The following is a 22835-nucleotide window of genomic DNA, read 5'->3' as shown; positions in this document are numbered from 1 at the left end:
TTTTGCTGAAATTGGTGCCATTATTCAGGGTGTTTCAAAAGATGGACCCAATTTGAAATCACCATATCTCTGCAACCACAAATTCAACTATCATCTTGATGCTGTCCACACAGCAGGCAGAGGGAACATAGAGTATTTATCAAAAGGTTACTAAAACCTGATTACACAAAAATTTACAAATGCTGTAATGAGTTATTGTAACATGTTTCCATGATGAAATAAACTGCTTTGAAATTGGGTTCATCTTTTTGAAATGCCCTATATAGAAAGGGACAAGAGAAAACAGTCCAGTCAAAAAGGTTTTCAGGAGTGCATGTATGTGGGGTGGGGGATGTAGAAATAACTTGTTCTTGCCGAGTTAAAAAAAAAAAAAAAAAAAAAAAAGCATGTGAATCTGCAAAACCACATAATGAACAATTAAAATCTGGTTAACCTCCTACCATATTTAGGTCATTCTGTAACTGCTGGTTCAAGTTCAGAGTGTCTTTCACTTGAGCTTCCAACATCACAATCTTTTCCTCTTTCACAGCTAGTGCTGTTTTTAGTGCTGATTCAGTTTTGCTCTCCAGAATCTTGTATTTTCTGAAAGACATGAGAATAGCTTTCTAGTGTCTGCCACTAGGATATGAGCCATCTACGTAGGAGACTTCACCTTCACTCATTCCGAATGTCACCACGTTACATGATACACGTTTGCTTCTTCAGGAATATGATTTACTCTACTGCCGCGGATCCCTACTGATATATTATAACTGGGAAACCTGCTTTTGGAAAATCAAATCAGTTTTAACAGAGGTAATGCTAGCATGGCTCTACAGAAATATCTAAGAGCTATATAACTTAAAAATAAGTAATTTTTTCTCTTTTTCCTCTAATGCCACTACAGAAATTTCTTCTAAAAACTCTCCTGTAAACTCTTGAGGAGAAAATACCACAGTAGATTCTAAAGACTCCTACAAGATGGGTATGTTTCTCTAATCAGGTCTTACCACAAGAGACCTATATAGGTTTACAAGGTTTGTTGGGGTTTCTTTGTTCATTACTACAGGACTTGCAAAGGAATTCCTGGCAATCAGGAATTTCTTAGGCAATATTTATTGTTGATATTAACTGGTGACTGAATTTCCAGTTACATGGAGTAATGACATACACTGTTCGATAGACACTATTCTTACTTGTAAAGAGAATATAAGGAAGAATACACACTGAAATAGTTACCCAGCTACTCTACAGGGGAGTAGAGTAAGACTAGTAACAATGGCTAGCGTGGAGAGAGAAAATGACATTTCTTCCATCCAAGAAAAAGTTTTGCAAAACTTGCAGTATACTGACAAGCTTGCTACAGAAAAACATGTGTTATGTCCAGAATTGGCAAGGGTAATTGGAGTGAGTCAGATGAGAACCAAAAAGGAAGGGAAAGGGCTTGAATTAGGCTGAGGAAAAGCCTGCAGAGTCAAAAGAATGACCAAGAGAGCTCAGTTTCCTTACGCGTCGTCATTGCCATTGTCATCCTGTAGCAGGAGCTCTTTGTTCAGTCCTATCTTCTCCAGTTCCTGGCTCAGTTTGTCCAGTTCACTAGACAACTGTTGATTCTTCAGCTTCTCATGGACCAAATCCTGTAACAGCACTAACATGATTAGTTGCTGTGCAAATGGTGATGTTAATTATCCAGCACTATAATTTTGTTGTTTTGGTTTTTTAAATGTACTGAAAAAGTCATTGGATAAAATGCTAGTTCCAAGAAGGTCTGCTAAAATTCTTCAGTGACAGCTGAGTGTAGAATTAAACTGATTGCTTTTATTTATAGTTTACTAGGAATAAATCTGGAGAATGCTTCTCTTGGCCTTTGTCTTGCTCACTGAACTGAATTACTTCTGCCAGGACTGGCATCCTGCCCACCTGCCAAAAGAGGGAAAGTGTGCAGGCCAGGAGACACCCTGGCCATGTGCCGCTGCCGGGATGTGCCCAGGTCAGGGGACATCAGCAGAGGGAGTTCCCACCTCTCAGCCAGGATGACAAGCCCTGCTGCAAGGCCCAGCCAACAATGGCACATGCAGAGGAGTGACAGGACTTCAGAGTGAAAGTTTCCTGAGATCCTACAGTTAAGATGTTATTACCAAGGGACTTGGTAATAATGCATTTTCACTATTGACTCTAAGTTTCTGATGTATGGTAAGTAACTGCCAAATTTTTTAAAAAGCATAATTACATTGTTGTGTAAGAGACAGGAGGGTTCTGGAGACTACAGAGCCTGGTATCTACTGGCCTGTTCTGGTTTCCTTTAGGTTTTTTTGGAAGGAACTTAAGCAGAACAAGACAAGGAAGTAATACGAGGAGATTTGATGGAGTTGTACCAGAAGGTATTTTGGGACAATGCTTTGCAGTTATGTCAGTAAAACACTCTGTATGGAAGTGGCCTGAGAAAACACAATACCATCCTGCATATTTAAAAAAGTCAAATAATTTTTGGTGCAGTCAAGTTCAGAGATTCCTACCATTCAAAATTCTCTGAAATGCAAATCTAACATAGAGAACTACATTGCTGCTGTTTCTGCTCAAAAATTTTCTTAAACAAGCATGAGGAAAGAAAAACAAAGTTACTGAAGCACTTCAAGAAGGAAAAAAATTATCCAGTATGTCAAACAGTGGCAAGAATAAAATTAAAAAAATACTTTGTTAAACATAAACCATAGGTATTCAAATAGTCCTCTGATATCACAAATTTAGCAACACATTCATTCACATGGCAACAAGGGAAAATATGTAAAGTTAAGGTCAGTACCAGTCCACGTACTGTAAACAGGGCCCTTCGACATCCATGAACATCTAGTAGAATATACACAAAGCAACTAAGGAAAATAAGATAACGTGTCTGTACAGGTCTGCATCACTGGAAATCTGCAGAAGTCTGAAAAGGGGAAGATTAAAAAGAAGCCTTCTCTAAAATGCTATTATTTTACTTTTTAGGGAAGTTTGACAGAAACACAACTTGGGACTGTTTCATACGTTTCTGATAAAACTTTTTTCCTCCTCAAAATTACAGTAGTGCTTCAAAAACTTAACTAAAATGAAATCTTCAAGTAATCGCTTACGGCATTAGCCTTGCTAAACTGATTTATTTCACAGAGCTACTGCAGCATTGACCATTTTCCTTTGAATGCTCTTTCCCAGGAAATCCTGTTTCCTGTGGGGCATCAGCAGCTGAGGCAGGCAACCAGGGCAAGTTGCAGTAACCTGAACCTGCTCATAGGCCACTTGTAAGAGTGTCAGGTTCTGGCACACACACCATTAGTTTGCTGATCTCCTAATACTAATTGTGTATTTTTAAAAGATGACTACTAGGAAAAGCGCAACTACTGCATTCTGCAGTGGAGAGGGGTGCGGGAAGAGATTGCTGCTGCTTAACACAAGAGCTGCTCAGTGTGCTCTCACTCTGCACAGAAGCTTTCGGGAAACAATGCTGTAGGTAGGTATGAAGCAAAAACTTGGTGCGGCTGTTTCTGAAAGGGTTCAGCTGGGATGATTCTTGTCTTGGCTAAGTCTGTTTGAGAACAGGGATGTTAATGTGTCCTCAACAAGTACTCTAACTTCTAGGATCAAGAGTCTATCTCATCTGCAGGAGCTCTCATGTTAGCAAACAATATTGTGGTCACAGAGTTAGAGAAAAGTATCAAAGCCTTTGATTTACAGCTTCCATGTGGGACCTGTATGAAAACCCTATTCTGCATGAAAAGAAGATGTCACTCGGAGTGACATCTTATGTGGACATAAAGTGGTACACTGCAGTTTTTGGCAGGTTCCACTTTCCGAGACACCACTCTCCAGTGATGGCTGGTAACACTGTGAAGATATAGCTCGCGTATTAAATAGTCATGGGACAGATGTCTCCCTTTGGTACTTCACAGAGTTGAAATCAAAACCAGCATCATATTGAAACCAGTAGTACTATTTTGCTTACCTCTCTCAATGTAGCTAGTGTTCTTTTATCCATTGTAACTTGCTTTATGAGATCTTTATTGTCTTTTTCAAATTCTTTCAGTTTATTAGATGAATCTCTGAATCGAGCAATTTCCTTTTCTAGCGTCTTGTTTTCTTTCTCAGCAGCTGCCAGCTTCACTGTACTATCATCCAAAATAGCATCTTTCAGCTCCACTTGCTGCCAAAGCCGTTTTGTTTCTTTCTCTAGCATTTTTTTGTCTTTCTCAAGCTGAGACATTTCTTGTTCTAGGGCCTTGTTCTCCTTTTCTAACCTCTCTAGCCGTTTGGCAGAAATCTTTAGCTCCTCAAGGTTTCTCTGGAGGACCTGATTTTCACTCTCCATTCCCTGTACTTCTTTTTCTAACTCCTGGATCTTTTTGCTGCTGGTCGCCACGATTTGCTGAAGCCTCTGGTTTTCAGAGTTGACACTCTGATAGCTTAGCTCCAATCTCTCTGATTTCTTGCTCATTGCTTTTAACATTTCCACATTCTTTCTCAAGTCCTCTTTCTCCCTTTCCAAATCTTTATTTTCTGCTTCTATTTGTGCCATTTTTGTGCTGGTAAATCTCATCGTCTCCACCACTCTCCTAAGCTCCAGATTTTCTTCATCCAATTGCTTGTTGTCCCTTTCCAGATCCCCAAGCCGGATGGAAATATTCTGCAAGGTGTCCAGGGATTTTCTTAGCTTCCTATTTTCCACTTCCAGATCTCCATTCTCTTGTTCAAGAACTTCCACTTTCTCTGTCACTATTTTCATCGCTGCCGCTTTCTTTGTGAGCTGTTCATTCTCCCTCTCCAACCGATGCAGCTCTTTTTCCATTTCTTCCACTCTTTCTACTTTTTCTTTAACCTGGTCAAAATCCTTCTGCAGTTGCTTCTTCTCAAATTCCAGCTTGCTCAGTTTGCTACTAGTCTCTGTAACTGTTTCATGAAGGATCTTGTTCTCTTTTTCAATATCTTTTACTCTTGCCTCGCTGCTCACTTGAGATCTTTGTCTCAGGGATAAGACCACTTGATTAAGGTGATCGTTTTCTTGTTTAAGGTCCTTTATCTACATGAATGATAAAACAGTCATGCAAATGTTACTCATTTACTGTACAAAATGCAGTATAAATTAGTCCTGAAGCAGACAAATGGTTAACAAAACCACGTGCATTTACTCCAAGACAAATTTCTCAACAGCTTTCCCTGACTAAAAACAAGAATCCAAACTAATGAAAAAAAAGTTACCTCTGGTAAGCCACGATTCTAACAAATTAAAATAATGGTATATTCCTGCTACCAGCTAAGAAGGTGGAGGCAGAGGAGAAAGTAGACAGGTGACCTCCAGAGAACATATCTTGGAGAAGATGCTTTGCTAGGAATCATTCCTAATAAAGGGTATTTTTCTGTCCAGGTTTACATCCATCTTGGGGATCTAAAGACACAGATTATCTCTGATAAGGTGTCAGAAGCCCCAAAACATTTGAAAATTTATAGCAGGCAGATCTCATTAAGGACACAGTTTCTGTAAGAACAGTACACTTACACCACTGGTCAAATTTCAGCTGAAGCAAATATGGCTTAGACTGCAATTTGCACTTGATTCTTATCTAGACAATATCCACTGAAATCCGAAACAACTTAGACCTTAAAAAAAATCAGAATCTGCCCTTTTCTGATAGTTGAGGATACTTCTGTTTTTACCTCCTGCCCTTCCTATGAAGTATTCTTTAATTCTTACCGCAAAAAGTCTGCATGTGTTCTAACTGAAATGTAGGACTTTGGTGGTTTCCCAGGTAGAAGTCTGGGAAAGAATCCTTCAAGATGATAAGCACTACACAAATAAGACATCTTGTTATTTATACTTCACCCCACAAAACTTGGAGTAAATTTAATACAGCTTGAAAATATACAAGCCAGTCTCCAATTATTTGTGTCTGTATTTTCTTCGAATTAATACAGATGATACCTTGTATGAACTTAGCCTAGTTTCAAGGCATTGCACATGAACTGCAGTACAGTAGTAAAAGCTGAAGGGCATTTAAAATATCAATCCAGAAGACATAAATGCTTTATCAGCGTCTTTTTGAAATAGATCAAAAAATGTTGGGTGGCTAAAAAGCCCAATCAAACCAATCAGGACATATAGCTGGCAGAAGACCAACCTTTTGCAATAAAATAGGGGTTTATTTGTACATCCTAAAACCAGTTGGTATCCTACTTAGTAAGATCCGGGGCTTTTTTTTCCCCCAAAGAGGGAAGGTCTGTCCTTGCCTGAAGAGGCCTTTTACCTACATTTGAACAAGTTCAGCTTGCACTTAATAGCTCTCAAATTGCCTCATCTCCCCAAGAGAACCAAATGCTCTAAATGGCATCAGTAAATTACCACTACTGAGTATATGCTTTTATATTATATCTGTGAAGTTTTCACCTGTCTGTCTTTGTCAGCTTTTAGAGTCTCCATGACAACTTGTAGCTGTTCTTTATCTTTTATCAGCTCCTCACTCAAGGTCTCCAGATCTTGATTACTTTGCTTCTCTTTTTCAATTTGATTTTGCAACTTCTCAATCTGTGTGAAGAGAACACACCAAAACACATCAGCCACAGCTTGACACAACGACTGTTCACGCTAAGTTACTTTGAAGACCAGAGAGGAACGAGATGGGGACTATGAAAGATGTCATCCTTCCATTCTGCAGCTTGCTAATCTCAGAGGAGGAAATGGACTGTTTCCTTTTTCTTACAGTGCCAAGAATCTCCTTCATGTCTATGAAGATCAGAGCATACAAGGTACAGCAGTAAGAAATGCTTCACCTGCCTGCCTCAATGCCCAGTGAGTAAAATTCTAAGTAAGATGTCTTCTTACTCTCTCCCTTTTGAAAGCTTTGAAAGCATAACACACTAAGCACCGAAAAGCAGCAGCTCTTCAGTATTTAGAAGCAAGGGGTTCAGAGACCAGGCTTCAGGAATTATTCCTTTTTATGCTTGTGAAGTCCTGTGAGCACCTATTGCACAAGTATCGGTTCATTGTTTTGTGTTGGTATTATAAACTTTGCCAACAGGGAAAATGTCAATGAAAAAAGTATTCAAAATAATTCTTACAAGTGGGAAATAGCTGGAGGCTGAGCTCTGCCTATGTCAACATGTGCCTCATTACAGGAAGTGTTTAAACAAGCAGGGGCTGCCCAGATTGGAGATAAGAAGAGCTTAACAGTTAGAAATGTAACCATGTTAAGGTTCATTGGTCTCAAAGGAGCTGTTCAGGGAAAGCTGGAACATAAACTCAGTAACTCAGCAATAGCTGATCCTCATTAGCACCTCCTAGAAAACTGGAGGCAAGTAAGAAACTACGGTTTACTGCTTGTTTCAGTCCAAGAAATTAGGAATGCAGAGAAAACAGATAGCTTCTTAGACTGCTGCTATTTGATTGTGCCTGAAAGGTGAGTTTTCTATTATTAGCTTCTCTGAAAACCTTCCAAAAAAGGGAAAAATACGTATGTGACTTTTCCTTCATATTGTTTCCTCTTGTATTACCTGTTCCAGCTACACGATCCTTCCAAGCTCTAGATCAATAGACAGCCAGGCATACTTGGGCAACTTTTCAAAGTCTCAGACAGTGGATGAAATCTGACTCCAGGTAAATGACTTTAGGGAGGCAAGATTTTACTATTGGGTATCTCAGGAAAGTTACAAAAAACCCATGGGCCTACAGCAGCATTTGTAAAAACACTTGTTTATCTCTTGTCTTGTGTCTTCATATGTGCTTGTCTTTAACAGTCCTTAAGAACTGCTGCCCTCTCCTCTGCCTACTGTAGAAACCATTCTGCAGTGAATCAGAGACACCTTCCCCATTATCCCCTTTCCCTATGACCTGCCAACTCAGGGACATGCATTTCCTCTAATTAAGGGGATACATGCATGAGAGAAACACAAAATCAGTTTAGAGGAACAGAAGATTTTAAAAGAAAATTTCGAAGAGCTAATGGCCTTCTATGATGGAATTACTACATCAGTGGAAAGGGAAGAGCTACGGATGTCATCTATCTGGACTTTGTAAGGCCTTGGACACAGTTCGCCACAATATTGGAGAGGTCTGTTGAGACCCCATCTGGAGTGCTGCATCCAGCTCTGGAGCCCTCAGTACAGGAGAGATATGGACCTGTTGGAGAGGGGCCAGAGGAGGGAGCAAAAATGATCAGAGGACAGGCTGTGAGAGTTGGGGTTGTTCAGCCTGGAGGAGAGAAGGCTCCAGGGAAACCTTATTGTGACCTTTCAATACTTACAAAGGGGCTTATTAAGAAGAGGGGGACAGGCATTTTAGTAGGGCCTGTAGTGACAGGACAAGGGGTAATGGTTTTAAACTAAAACAAGGGAAATTCAGACTAGATGTAAGGAAGACATTATTTACAATGTGGGTGGCGAAACAGTGTAACAGGTTGTCCAGAGAGGTGGTAGATGCCCCATCCGTGGAAACATTCAAGGCCAGGCTGGATGTGGCTCTGAGGAACCTGATCTAGTTGAAGATGTCCCTGCTCATTGCAGGGGGTTTGACTTGATGACCTTTGAAGGTCCCTTCCAATCCAGACTATTCTAGGTTTCTATGAAACCAAGAGTATTTTATATATCATGTGTCAGATCTCTGTATACTGAGAGACAAATGCTATGTCTCAGACTATAAAATACTGTCTACTACCTTTTTTTTTTCCCATATCTCCCTGAATGGGAGGTGAAGTCCATCAAGAACTTGACTGGCCTGTGGTATACAGTCAACAGGTCCCATCATATTCTGTGTTTCTCTGGTGAAGAGGTCACACGTTTCAACTGCCCTTAATAGTAGTGTTTCTAATTGCCATTTTTTTCATTGGTCTGATGCATACAGTGCCTCCCTTTCACCACACAGGCATTCCCCACTAGTGGTTTTTGTCGTATTTAACTACCAGACCTGTAGGTGACCCCACCATATCACCACATTCATCATCATCAAAAATATCAAACTAATTGGCAACTGTTGGCACCAACACAGTGCCCCAACATGAGGTGCCCACAAGAATGTGCCTGGGACAAAGCCAAAGGTTGACCACAGTTGTTCAAGTGACTTGCAGATACACTGCAGGTATTGCTGAGTGCTTTATATGCCTCGATCTCAAATTTTAAGCATGTAAATTAGAGCTGGAGTGAATTACTCATACACAACAGGCCATAAATGGGAGTGTGGAAGGAGAAGTACAGTGAAGTGCATTTTTGCAGTTCTCCTTGTTCACAGAACAAAGCCAAGAAGCAGAACTGGTCTCTCAACTTGGCAAAAGAATCTCACCAGAAGATGGATATCTGTTCTCCTTGGCAGAGAGACTGGCATTCTGCTAGTTAAAATCTGGTAATCCGTGACCAGCATTTCATATCCAGATTCTTTCTCCCCTTGTGCTTTAAAGCATTAAGTTAGCCCATAAGCAGGCATGAGAGGACTGAAGTCTGTATCAATGTCTCACACAGACAGGTTACAGCAATATGGAAAAAGAAGAAATAAGCCTTATATTCTGGATAATTTAGCAGAGGTAGGAATGTGGAAAAAATCTGACATGGAAATTTTTTATACTCAGACTAGCATTCAGCCTCTTTCCCCACTGGCACTTGGCTTGACTAATGAGAATTTAGGATGCAAGTTACTAGCCAGGCAAAAGTAAAGCTAGTGGTTGGAGGTGAACTGAGCACTGTGTTTCACAAGGACAAGCACTGAGCTGCCATTTGAGCTAAATGTAATCACAGATAATAACAGAGTGTAACAGACCTGCATATATAAGACTGCATTTAAAAAGTGATGACCTGTATTTTCGCTACAAAGATTAAAAGAACCCAGATCTTTGCAGAGAGGGAGGCGCTAGAGAACTTCTAATAGTCAGAAAGACAAGAGAAAGAGTTGATTCAAGACTATGGAAAGCAAAAGAATTATTTAAAAATATAGTATAACCTGAATTTACCTGAATGATCTGACTTAAATTGAAACAACAGTAAAGCTTTCAAACAAGTAAAGTAGTTCAATGTGGTCATGGCTTCCTTACCTAGGAATGACTGCCACAAGATGACAAAAAGGGACACAATCAACAGTACAGTCCGACAGGGACAAATGAGCAGTGAAACACAGCTTTTTATGAAAGAGGAATAGTCATTTTGCTTACAATGATGCACCTGATTAGGCAGTGAAGAAGGCAATACAATGCACCCATGTTAGAATGCAATTAAACGGACAGGCCCCAAAACATTTAGAGTCTTCTAGGGAATGCAGGTGAATTCCCTGCAACCCCTCGTCATTCAGGAATGCTGTGCAGCCCCACACGCACCGTTTAAAAACCAGAGCTCTGTTTGCTCCTGTGAGCAAATTACCTTTTTGCTAAGCTGTTGATTTTCCTTTTCCAGTTCCACAAACTTTAGGCTGCTCTCTCTGGAGGTCAAGGAGGCATCTCTCAGCTCTTGGATTGTGTTCTGCAAGCTCTGATTATCCTTCTCTAGCTTCAGTATGCGACTTGAAGCACATTCATTCAACTCAAACACAAAGGACTTTCTGGCTGTTGAAACATGAGAATCAGAAGGTGGCACTAACCAATTCAGAAATATCTCCCTTCCCAGGTCCTTAAGATTCACTTGTATGAAGATAATTGCAGTCAGATCCTTATCATTTCAGCTTGACTGCTAAGTAAACACTTTGTTAAAAGCAGAACCCATTTTTACAGATAACAATTAAGTTCTTCAATAAACAGAGTATCTGAACAGATAACCATCTTAAAAGTTACCTACCTCTCCTTAAAGTTGCTTTAGCTATGTTAGTAGCATGTTTAATGTTAGTAGCAAAGTATATTTCGACACCCTCTTACTTCCACCAGAGGACATAAACTGAGGCAGAAAGTAAACCACTATGAACTGTTTGCTAAAACAGCAAGATGGTGCACTTCCAAAAGCTAGTGAAAACTGAGGCATTCCACCATATTTAGTCACAGAAAAAAATCTTACAAAAGCGAGTTCCAGTGCTTATCTTCACAGCTACTTTATTAAGAATATGCTGATTCAGGGATGATATTTTACTACCAGGTACTCAGGCACAGAACATCCATCAGAATGTTGATCACAGAGAAGTGTCTGAAGTTGAAATCTCAGAACTAACAAAATGTATATGTTACAACAGAGATGTTATTTTACTCCAAGCGTTTGCACATCAAAAGTCTCACTACCTCTCAGCACCAAAGTCTCACTGTTCTATTAATTTCTCTGCTCAGCACCTGAATAATTCTAAGATCAACCCTCTGTTTCGCACAGAAAAATTGCTACCTTTCACCTCAAAACCACATTTCAAATGAAACTGACTTTAACATTTTCTTTAACTCTCAAAAAATTATTCATTCCTGCTAAATAAACAGCACTATTCCATACAGCACACTGAGTGCTTTAGAACCGGCAAGTTTCTGAGAATGATAAAATCCTATTTGTCTTCCATGGAGCATCACCTGGAGAGTTTTGGTCAAATGAAGACTTGGATAAACATGAACTAAATGCTCCAGTTGAGTTCTGTCTTGAAGCAAAGACCATCTGAACTACTTTTTCCCATGCTTATTTTTTAAATTATTTTGAATAAAATATTCCAAACTAGCAGGTTAAATATTCTGCTACCTGCCACCCTTGCAGACTCAACTTGAAATCCAGGAACAGGAGGGTTTTCCAAAAGAGCTTTGCTGACTGACTCTATTTGTATAATACAAACAAGTTGCATTCAGAACAGCAACATGCATTGAAATGGAATTTCTTAAAGAGAATTATTGTAAAAGCAGGACAAGACTTGTGTGAAATAATCTAAAGTTTTGAAGTTTAATGTTATTAGTGTGGTGTTTTTTGGTTTTGGGTTTTGTTTTTTCCCTACTGAATACAAAGGATTATTGATGTTCTCAGTTCCTCTTACTCTCTTTTTCTTTAGTTAATCAGAGGTTCTGTAGCTCCAGTGCTCAAACACTGAGCATCAGTGCAGTGAAGGAATCTCATAATTTTTCATTTTTTTAAACCACTCTGTTGAGCACATTTTTAAAACTACATTTGACATCCTTCCTTCTATTCACGGTTAGTGAAACCAAATCAGGAAGGGGGCAAAACTTGCTATTTGAAACAAGCCGGAAAATGAGAAACATTTACATTTTCCTAAAATACTCTTCATCAAAATTTGTAAGTTTTGAGAGAATTGCGGTGGTGTTTTGTTTTGTTTGTTTTTTTTTCCCCCAGACTATTAGAACAAGCAATATCCTTGATTACACATAAGGAGGAATAGAGTACCATTCACTTCTCAAGCTAATGTAAACCTGCTTTGCAAGTTTGCTAATTAAACACAACAATTAATTAGCCATTAGTCTTTAATAAAGACAACTCAGGTCCTAGACAGCAAGTAGATTTGAGAACTGGTGTCAGACACACATTCAGCTATTTTACAAAACAAAACCATTCTTCTAGACACTTCTTTTCTGAAAACCGAACATCTGCTTACTCTAACTCATTCCTTTGTCTTCAAGTTAAACTGTTCCTGGTATACAAAGCCAAACATGCAAGTCTTAGCAGAATCAAGTGAGTAATTAATAAAAACTGCACAGTGAACTGCATGAAATAGCTTATATTTCCCAAGTTCCATTTAGCACTGTTATTACAGACAGAATGAACGTTAGTCACAGAAATTCATGCTAAAATCCGACTAGCGAAAGAAGTATTAGTTATGTTTGTGATAGTTACGGAAATCAAATCAACCATTTGAAAAAAAAATTCAGCCAGTTGTTTTAACTGTACATACTTTTCGGTACCTAGTAAAAATAAATGACTTCAACATTCACTACTTCCTGGGACTTAAAGACCAGCTAATTGTCTGTACTGATTGTACTGAAGATCACAGACTCCTCTCCCAGCCATCCAGTGTTCGGTGTGACATTTCTGCTGTGTCATTTACAAAGCTTTCCTTTTTTGAATTTTTATCATTTTAATTAAAAGTCCCAGTGACAAACAGAATAAAAGAAAAACGTTTTAATGCTTTTGTAAGAAAGTGAAATAAACTAGAAGGAATACATTTTGGAAGTTTCAAAAATCTAAGTTCAAAGCCAAGTGGCTGACTGAGGGAAGTTCTCAAAGCTTGCACTCAATCTCTGTTCTCATCTCAGTCAACCAACCTGTCTACTCTGAAAGAGACCACAAACACAACAGCTACCCCAGCTGGTACTCACTGTCTGCAAGATCTGTGCTTTTAGCCAGCTGTTCTAGTTCCCAGCCCAGGTGTGCAGATTCGTTCATGCTCTGTTTCTGTGCAATCTCCAAGACCATGTTCTCCTCCAGCAGCTCTTCAATCCTCTTCTTGTCCGTGTCCCGGTCCTGTGCAAGACATGCATGAATGAACACTCATATTCACCTTACCTGGAAGATTGCCCTATCAGCTGAACTGCTACAACCACAACACATCAAGGGTAGAAGGATCTCAAACACTGTGTGCTTTTATATTGAAATACATGTACAGCATTACATGTTTGCTGTGGGCTACCATACCTGCCACAGAAAGCACTGCAGAAAACACTCAACTGGCCTTGTGTGGAGTCAGCTCAGGTCCATGATACACTTGGAGGGAGGGTGACTGGAGTGAGAACACCCCGGGTGATGACAGGGCCGGTACAAGCCTGGGCTAGTAAGGCAGGCTGGATTCAAGCTGCCTCCAGAGCTAAGCTCTTAAAAAACAGGTAGTATCATGTACTGGCACACTGGAGACTCGGCAGGCACAACTGCAAATTCTACTGAGCTTTCTCAACTCATCACATCAAATTTGGTTACATTCATAGAGATCAGCAAGTAATATCTGCCTCATAATTTGGGTTTTAAAATATCCAGAAAATATATCTGGAGAATGAGTCTGCCATTGCTTTTTGTGATTGTTTTGCCCATTTGCATTTGCAAGAGCCAAACTGGTGCCCCAGAAGGTTCCAAATTTTTTGAAAGCATTACCCAAAAATTTATCAACTCACCCAGAAAAACATCATCCAAAACTACCAGACACTTCAGAAAAGCTGGAGCATGACAGGACCATTATAATCCCCTGAATTGGTCATTAAACATAATTCCACACAGCAGCCTCAGTATCTGTTTCCAACACACCCAGTTGAAGCCCTACACAGTTAAACCCCTATACACTTAAACCCACAAGAATTCAAAACACAGTGGGACAAGAGGAGGAACATTAAGTAAAATACAGGAGATGAGGTGAAAGAGTATTTATTATTTCTAGTGGGATTATAAACCCCAATGTTGCTTTTTGTTAGTAGACAAACTGCAATTTATGTTTCCTTTTCCACGAAGCAATAAGCACACAATAATAAATTTTAGAATTTTGTGTCTTGTAAGGCAGTAATGGATTCTTAAAGTCACTGTAAAAGCTTGGGGTTTTGTTTCCAACAAAAAAGATCATTTACTACAGAAGTTTTCATTTTCTATATCTACGAGACTTCTACTTAACTGCCAGATTTTATTATACCCGTTATCAATATGTATGAAAGAAATCTGTATTTTAAAATTGTGATATAACTTCTTGCGTAAGTTTAAATTCAGTCTCACACAAAATAGCATTGGCAATATTTACACTATTAACATTATCATATTTCAAAAGTTCATGTGCACAAAGACCTCTTGAAAAGCACTGTTGATTTATTTGCCTGTCTCCACTCGTTTCTGTTACGTGAATCTGTGACTTGGCATAAAAACAGAAGTTCAAAAACTTATCATAATGAAAAAGAAAGGGCATACCAGCTCTACGTCATGAAGTTTGGATTTCAACTGCAAATTTTCCTTCTCTAATTCATGCAGTTTATCACCACGAGCTCTTGCCATTGTTAGCTGTTCTTCTAGCATGGCCTTTGTTTCAATTAAAATGATGTTGTCCTCTCTCAACTCCTAGGGATAAAAAGTAACAATGTTAACCTCTTTAGATAAACTGACTTTTTGAAGGCCGGGTGACTTTCATAAACTAACACTGCAAAACAAAAAAAGAAATTTGACATGTTTCTCTGTTTCATTAAAAACATTTCACCTGATATTTTAATAGAAGATGATACTACATCTTTGAGTCATTAATGCAAGTAAACCTAATATTTCTTATTGCATTTTCCTGAATTTTAAAAGTTTCTTGGAGTTCCTTTTGCTTTACATGAGGATAGATCAAGAGGTGCAAAGAGACTAAAGACACAGAAGAACAACTGTTTGATTTCAATTTCACTATTATAACACCATTTCCTTAGCCAACTCTAGTCCCCAGAAATAAGTTAATTATACTGGACTCTGAATGTTCCTTGCAAAGCAACAAATGAAGCTCTGCACATTCAAATATTTTATCTCCAGAAACATGAAATGTCCAAAGCATAAAATCTGGCCATGTATTCTTGCTCATGTTTTAAACACAATTATTAAATTATGTCTTATTTCAAGCTATAATACCTCACTAGCTTTTACTCTTGTTGATTCTCAGATAAGTCCTGAGTCAGAAACAGAATTTTCTACAGCAGGAACGTATCAGCATTTTAAAAATTAAATGGATACAGGCAGGATTTTTTCCCAGAAGAGTTACAGTGGGGCAAGAAGCAGACTATGTGACTCTCTAAAGAAGTTTTCTTTCGTCTTTCTTAGTTTTCCTCCCTCCTCTCCCCATTCTCTCCCCCACTCCAATGAAATATGCAAAACCAGAAATGCACACACAGGCAGGATGAAATACTTATTGCTAGACAAAATTATTTCTGGACAACTGTCTTCAAATTGTGAAGTCTCTGCTGACATCGGTGTTCAAGTCTGCTCTCTCAGACCACAAACATCCAAACCAAGCAGATTCCTGAAAGATCACCAGGCATGTGAATCACTTTCACTAATTAATCAGCAACTGCTTTCTCATTTTTGGGGGGTAGAATCAGCCTTAAGAAGCCTTATGTGGCCCAGCTATTTAAAACACAAAAAGCAAACAAAAAAGAAGATAGCTGCAGAGCACAAGTTAAGAGTGTGTGATGACAGCCACTCCCCTTGCCTTTTGATACTGCAGGGGGCCATGATTTAATAGCCTTATATAGCCAGTAATCTCAGTTGTCTGCGGCATCTTGACTGTAGATGGCATAATATGGAAAGTCTAACTTATGCAGTACCATATTGCCCATGATGTCTCAGTGGGTCAGCTACCAACTCGCAAAGTAGGAGAGCAAAAAATTCCCTACTAGCTTAGTATTATAAGGACAAGTATGTTAGTGCTTGTGAAGTGGTTCAACGACTGCAACTAAAATGTCTGAATATGCAAGTAACTAAAATAATAACAATACTGACACACTAGTTTTACAAAGCCAGCGTTTTGGACCAAATCTGATCCAACAGGGTCACTTCAGGATGAGCAAACTAAAAAGGCTGACACTAAACAGATGACAGACCGGGAGAAGCACATGACACAGAATGTGCTGGATGTCCTGTAAACTGCCACAACACCTGTAACGAAACAGCAACACGACACGAGTTTACTTTGCTAGATCACCACACTCCATCTGGCCCACTGCCCTAAGAAGTAAGGTGGTGTCTGACCTCAAAACCATGGCCTCAGAACTATGCCCAGAACTGCTTACCAAGCAGGAACTAATTATTTTAGTGTCTCATGAAGAGCCAAGCTACGTGCCAAGTGCATACACATATCCAGGCTCTGGTGCAAACCACACATCACTGGGAGCTGCAATATACGGAAGACCGAAGCACTTTCCGTTGAGCACCCAGGTAGGGCAGACATGTCAGTTCAAAGTAGTTCTAATGAAATCTTAAATTAATAACCTGGTGGAAATGCCTGCTATGGCGAGGTCAACATCGCTCACTGAGGTTGACCTGAGGTTGTCTTAAAGTTCATATAATTTAAATAATTACTCCATGGGAACATTGTAGAGTTTCATCTCAAGGCCTAGAAGGTAAAACTGTTCTAACTAAAACATGTCAGCACTAACATCTCCCAGAAGTCACTAACGTAACATAGTTCACCTAAAAACGTGTCTGTCTACAAACCACACTTGTTCAGCAATCAGCAGGTAGTGGTCATGGGATGGTGTTGCTTCCACTGGAATTAAGGTTTATTTTTTCTTTAATTAACAAACTCACCTGCATTATTTTCTAAGTTTATTTTTAAATCGACAACAAAAATAGTTATCTGTGGACTTTTTTTAAAATACACTAATTTAATAGGCAATGGATTAAAAACCCCTTAGTTTTGTATTACTTACATTGTGATGGTTTTATATCCAACATATATAATTCTGCTTTTGTAATTTCGAAAATAAATTACATATTGTGGTTTGATCCTGCATTGCTGTGCCTTGATATGTCTTTAAGAATGTTCATTGTGTACTCACATGGTTACAATTAACTCTGGGGGTAAGTGGTTACACAATCAGGGTGTGTTGCTACTGGAAAACATTTTCAGAAACTAAAGTAGCAATCAGATTGTTCAAATCTGAAACTAGAGAATTTGCACACGCATCCAGACCTAGTTATTAGACAGAGCTCAACCCCCTCCCTTCTGGCAGCTCAGAAGCTGCCCCTACCGAGCCATGACACAGTTATCATTTCGTGACAATCAAACATTGCCTTGGACAGCTATATGAAAACATACAAGAGATGTTTTTGCTTTTTTTAACATTCACAGAAATTCCTCCCATCATCCTGCACGGAAACGTGATTGCAGTGAGAAGGGGGAAGAATGGGCAAAGCAGACTCCCTGGCCTCGGAAAACAACCCGCTCTCCTGGAGCAGCACAAGGTTCAATGGAGAGGAATGCTGGAGGGAAGCCTTCCACTGGAGTGAAGCACCTCCTCTGAGGAAGCCCGGCACTAGGCCTGCTCCTCCACATTCACAATTACAACCTCATTAAGCCATCCCAGCAGGAAGGTCTTCTGAGCATATTCATCTCCACAGTCCTTGAACGATGGTCAAATTAAAATGTCATTTCTGAACAACTTTGTCAAGACAGAGAGAGAAAGAAAACAACACACATGCCTAAACGTGTCACATTCACTTGAAGACTTGCTCCTTTTGCACTCTTTCCAGAATAGCTCCTTAAACCTCTTCCTGTTGCCACGGTTGATCTGTATAACGTGCTTTCAGAAACTACATGTAAGCTTGCTCGCAATTCCTAAAGGTTGTCGTGGTATCATACACAGAGCACATTGTATATTTTTTGCTCAGAGTACAAAATGTGTATATTAACTACAAAAAGGAAAATATTTTTAATGCCCACTTAATAGCTTTCTGCATTGATGCACAAAGGTAAACCCACCTTTTCTTCTCACTTACGGATTTGGCACTGCTTATTAGCAACCCTGTCAAAACCCTATGAGCCTTAAGGTATCACATTACCACAGTAAAGTGGCTTACACTGTACTTTGCACACCTACATTTTCATTGCTGTGTCTCTGTAAGATTTTTTCAAGTCTTAAGACTTAGAGATTAAGAAGCCAGTCACAGTAAATGACATGACATGAACCAGCAATGTACTGTCCAGTGGTCATAATCTCTACCATGTTACATCCCTGAACAAATCTTACAACTTGGAATTGTAAGCCACAGTTTGTGAGGGAGTGGGAGGAATCTGAGCAGACACTGAACTGACCGCAGCCATTAATACTTCTTTTGAGGGGGCACAGGACCTGAGACAGATAAGAATGAAAACTGGGGGACCATGGAAAGTTGGATTCTGGCTACTATGCACAGTCTTTGTGCTACTCCAGAACTATAAAAAAAGACAGAATAGTGCCCTGTGTCATCCTCTGAAAGTATCAGCAGGAAACCAGTGGAGTCTGCCTGACACTACCACTGCTCAACACTGGCGGTCCATGGCTGTGCCAAGACTCGATCCATGATGGAAGAGGGAGTGGTGAGAATGTGAAACTCTCTGGCTATTCTAGACCACAGACCAGCCTGCAGACAGCTGTGCAATCCTGCTGCATATTAGAACAGCTCAGCCCCTAAAGCAGCAACAACTTTTGCTAGAGTCCACACTGTGACCTGGAATTAGAAAAGTGACAAATCGATCAGAAATATCCTTGTCCCACTGCTGTATTTCAGGGAGGTATCCTTGGAAAGCCAACATTCATCTCTGACATTCAATACTTTCCCCAAAATCTGGCAGGGTGAAAGAGGGAGTGAGGAACATGGGAACAAATCTGAAACTGAAGCGGAGGTCTCTTTACTGAATGATACGTTCAGCAACATTAGCATGCAGACAGCAAAGAAGGAAACTGCTGGCTCTAGGACAAGCAAGGAGGCTGAGAACTCAAGAACAGAGATAGTTACTTCCTTGATCTCAGATGAAGACTAAAAAACTCCTCTCCTAGGCCTGGCTAAATTATCTGAGCAGCAGGTAGAAGCCAGGCGGCTCCAGCATCCAGTCAAAGGGGAATGCCAGGATGCCACACTGATAGCTCATGTGCCAGGTTAAAGCACAAACGACTTGCCAGCTTGAGGCAAGAAAACAGAGAGCCAGAGCTTCTTTCTAAAGTAAACTGGGAATTACTGAGAGGGAAGAGAGGCCTTTGTAGTCTATTACTACATTTAATAACCATCCGTTTTAGCAAACCTATTCATAAGAGGCTGGCTCCTTAGGTTAGAGAGGGGAAAAAAAATCAGCTATAAAGTAAGGTTTGTAGAGCAGAAATAAGGTCTGTGTTCTCAGCCAGAGGCCTGGCAAATGTGAGTTTCAATATCACCCTTTACCTCAGACCTGGGATTTTATCTAATTATAGTGAAGTCAGTTACTGAACCTCCATATGTTCAGCAAGTATGGATATTTATTTGATGTCAGCTGAAGTGTTACGTGTGGGGCTTATTAAGGACAGAAAGGGACTGAAAGGACAGAAAATAAGAGCGGTCTGACTTAACGTAAGCTGTGCTGTGAGCACTGTGTTTGTCTAGATGATCTCAAGATCCCTTTCAGCCTATGTTAATTAATAGTTCCAGGATGGGCATAGCTGCAGATGACTACACTGAGCAACTGGCATCACTACTGGAACAAAGCTATACATTTCTCATTGAACTACCCTACTCAGGGCACTAGGGAAGATCCAGATTCACTCTCCTTTCTGCTACAAGCAACAAGCTGCAAAAGGGCTGGCTAGAATTCATCATCTGAGGTCATGCTTAGAAATGCCCAGCCATGTTAACAAATTACATCTGCTACAAACCCTAAGGAAAAACACCCAGACATTCATTTAGCTAACTTATACATGACATTTAAAATGTTATGTCAAAGCAACTCTGAAACACAAGCATTTTACCTAAGAGTAAATTTTCAAGGCTGGACTAAGGGTCTGGATTCTCTGTAAGTGTCCAGAAAAGGCCTGTCCTGTTTAGCCACAAAAAGGTGAACTATGCAGAGATTATTAACAGTAATGGGTGTGCACCAAGTCCTTCTTGCCCCTGGAAGAAGTTTTAAAGTTAATAACTATGACATAGGTTAAGTAATTTCCACTTGCTCTCATGTTTTGTTACAGTTAGGTCACTGACAAATGACACATGAACTGGTAACACAACAAAAACCAAACATTAAGGATTACTCAGCAAATCTTTTAATCTTAACTTGCCTCCATGCGAGCTTTGTAAAAATCCACATCATGAAGTTTCTCTTTGCACCGAACAAGTTCCATCTCAAGTCTCTCCACACGGTTTGCCCTCTCTCTCAGAGAGTCGAGCTCATCTCTGTATGCTCGTGCAGAGCGAGCGTCTGAGGCCAGGTGTATGTTCTGTCAGAAGTGAGGAATAAGCAGGGAGAAAAATTTTAGCTAATACTTGAAAACGTGTTCTTTATACTTTATTTACTCGCTTGTTTTAAGCACAGGCAAGCAAACAGCATTTCCCTGGTTCAGGAGCAAGAGAATGTTCCTAACTGACAGTAGAGCCTGACAGTGTTCAAGAAGAGACTGGACAATGCCCTCAGACGCATGGTGTGAACTGTGGGGTTGTCATGTGCAGGGACAGGAGTTGGACTCCATGATCCTTGTGGGTCCTTTCCAACTAAGGACATTCTATGACCTATGACTCTAACTAGCCAGTAAATTCTCTACAAGACAGAGAGGTTATCCAGCCTGTTGGGACCCCGACATTTCTAGTGCCTGGTGCTGCATAAGCTTCAGGCATTACACTAGGCTATTTGCAAACAGATGAGACTGCTCTCACCAGTTAAGTGGGAAGTGTAGCATTGCTATGCCATAGCCATAACCATCAAACAGCTTACTGGAGTAACTTGATTTCTTCATTAAAAAGAAGCGCAGTAGTATTTTTAGCCTCACACTGAAAGAGGTTTTTGAAATACGGAAGACCGTCACAGTAAAACAAGACCATCTTACCTCTTGTTTTATTTTTTGCAGTTCCAGGGTGAGCTGCTCAACTTCATGTTTAGAATCTACAAGCTGTTCAGACTTCTCTTCCCTGAAAATTATTAGAAAAATCTTAATAAGAAATTACATTTTCCTTCTCATTAAGCAATATCGACTGCATGGGTCACTGCTGGGTATCTGGAAAGGAAGACAAATCTCCTAGCATATTCTGAACAGAGAGCCTCTTTGTCATGAGAGCGTCATAAAAACAAAAGCTTTTTCCTCATGATACCATACACATATCATGGATCCGAGTTTGTAGCTCTACTTTTTTTACTAAGTACCTCTGTTTAAATCTCATTGGTGCTACTGCTGTGATAGCCAGCTTCACTGGCATCTGTATTTCCCAATAATAATTTAAAAGTGCAGCTAGCAGTTGGCATTTTGAAGAGAGGGAGAGATGAGATACAAAAAGAAAAATGAAGTACCCATCTACTCTGTGTTTAAAGACCAATTGAGAAAGAAGATGGAATATCCATACTATAATAGGTTCCTACTTCTATGAATAAAAAAATCTGAAAGCTGTGATTCTGAGAGCTCCCATGGAGGCCAGTGTACTGAAGCCAACAGGCAACCGCAGTTTCAGGATGCACAAGACTTAATATACAAGTCTTTCTAGACACACAAATCACTGGTGACTCACAGCTCCTGCCGGATTCTTCTCAGTTTAGCCTTCGTGTCTGCCAGCTCCACTGTAAGGTGCTGCTTGTCTTCATTAGAAAGTGGGTTGGCTGGGTTTGGTGAAGAATCTGGACTTGGAGCTTTCAGAGGACTCGGTGGTTGCTGAGACTGGAGATAATCTCTCTCTTGAGTGAGATCTACAATGACCTGGAAATACAGAGAAGTATAGAGTGTCAAGAATAAACAGTATAATTATATGTTGGTTTTTGAGTATCTAAAAATTATTTATAAATGTAGAAAGTTGTTAGCCTGGCATTATATAGAATTCAAATGATAACCAGGAGGGAGAGTTACACAGAGGAGGAAAGGAATTTCCACTATGCTCAGACTACTAAAATATTCCCCTTTCAATGCTCAAAATAAGCAGTCTGTTTTGCTTGGAGAATTCATAAACCTGTAACAACTAACAATTTTAACTAACACAACCACGGTCAAAAGCACGACAGAAAATTAACAGGTTAAAGAAGGGGAGAAGACTCCTCCAGAGATCTGAAGGGAAAGGAATTGTTGAGTTAGCAACAGACAGGGAAAAAAATGAAGATGACACTGGAACCCATGATGGTATTTACCAGTGGAGAGACAGGCAAACAATCACTCAGATGAATGACTGAGCAGACATGCAGAGATAAAAATCTCAAGACAAAGTCACAACATCAAATATTTTAGTCTCTCCCCTTCATGGAGAGACCACTCCACTCCTCTTTACCAATCATTTCATCAAACCTCAGTGTTTACACGAGAATCAATGGAATAGTCAAAATCTCTCTA

At 39.8% G+C, this 22835-nt stretch overlaps 1 protein-coding gene across 6 annotated transcripts in view; it reads right to left on the bottom strand.

Annotated features, from left to right (window-relative positions):
* The window catches only part of CCDC88C (coiled-coil domain containing 88C), a 99573-nt gene that overhangs the window by 23302 nt on the left and 53436 nt on the right, over positions 1-22835 (bottom strand). For all 6 annotated transcript variants that reach the window (XM_065063651.1, XM_065063653.1, XM_065063654.1 and 3 more), the window contains 10 exons: positions 22030-22214; positions 21357-21438; positions 20595-20753; positions 14758-14904; positions 13197-13341; positions 10339-10520; positions 6392-6529; positions 3959-5029; positions 1489-1616; positions 441-582 (listed from right to left, as the gene is read on the bottom strand). In XM_065063651.1, coding sequence (XP_064919723.1) covers positions 441-582; positions 1489-1616; positions 3959-5029; positions 6392-6529; positions 10339-10520; positions 13197-13341; positions 14758-14904; positions 20595-20753; positions 21357-21438; positions 22030-22214 — 2379 coding nt within the window. The remainder of the gene's footprint in view (positions 1-440; positions 583-1488; positions 1617-3958; positions 5030-6391; positions 6530-10338; positions 10521-13196; positions 13342-14757; positions 14905-20594; positions 20754-21356; positions 21439-22029; positions 22215-22835) is intronic.

Source organism: Columba livia, chromosome 5 (genome assembly GCF_036013475.1).
Source record: "Columba livia isolate bColLiv1 breed racing homer chromosome 5, bColLiv1.pat.W.v2, whole genome shotgun sequence".
Lineage (NCBI taxonomy): Eukaryota > Metazoa > Chordata > Aves > Columbiformes > Columbidae > Columba > Columba livia.
This window is presented reverse-complemented; position numbering and strand designations above follow the sequence as displayed.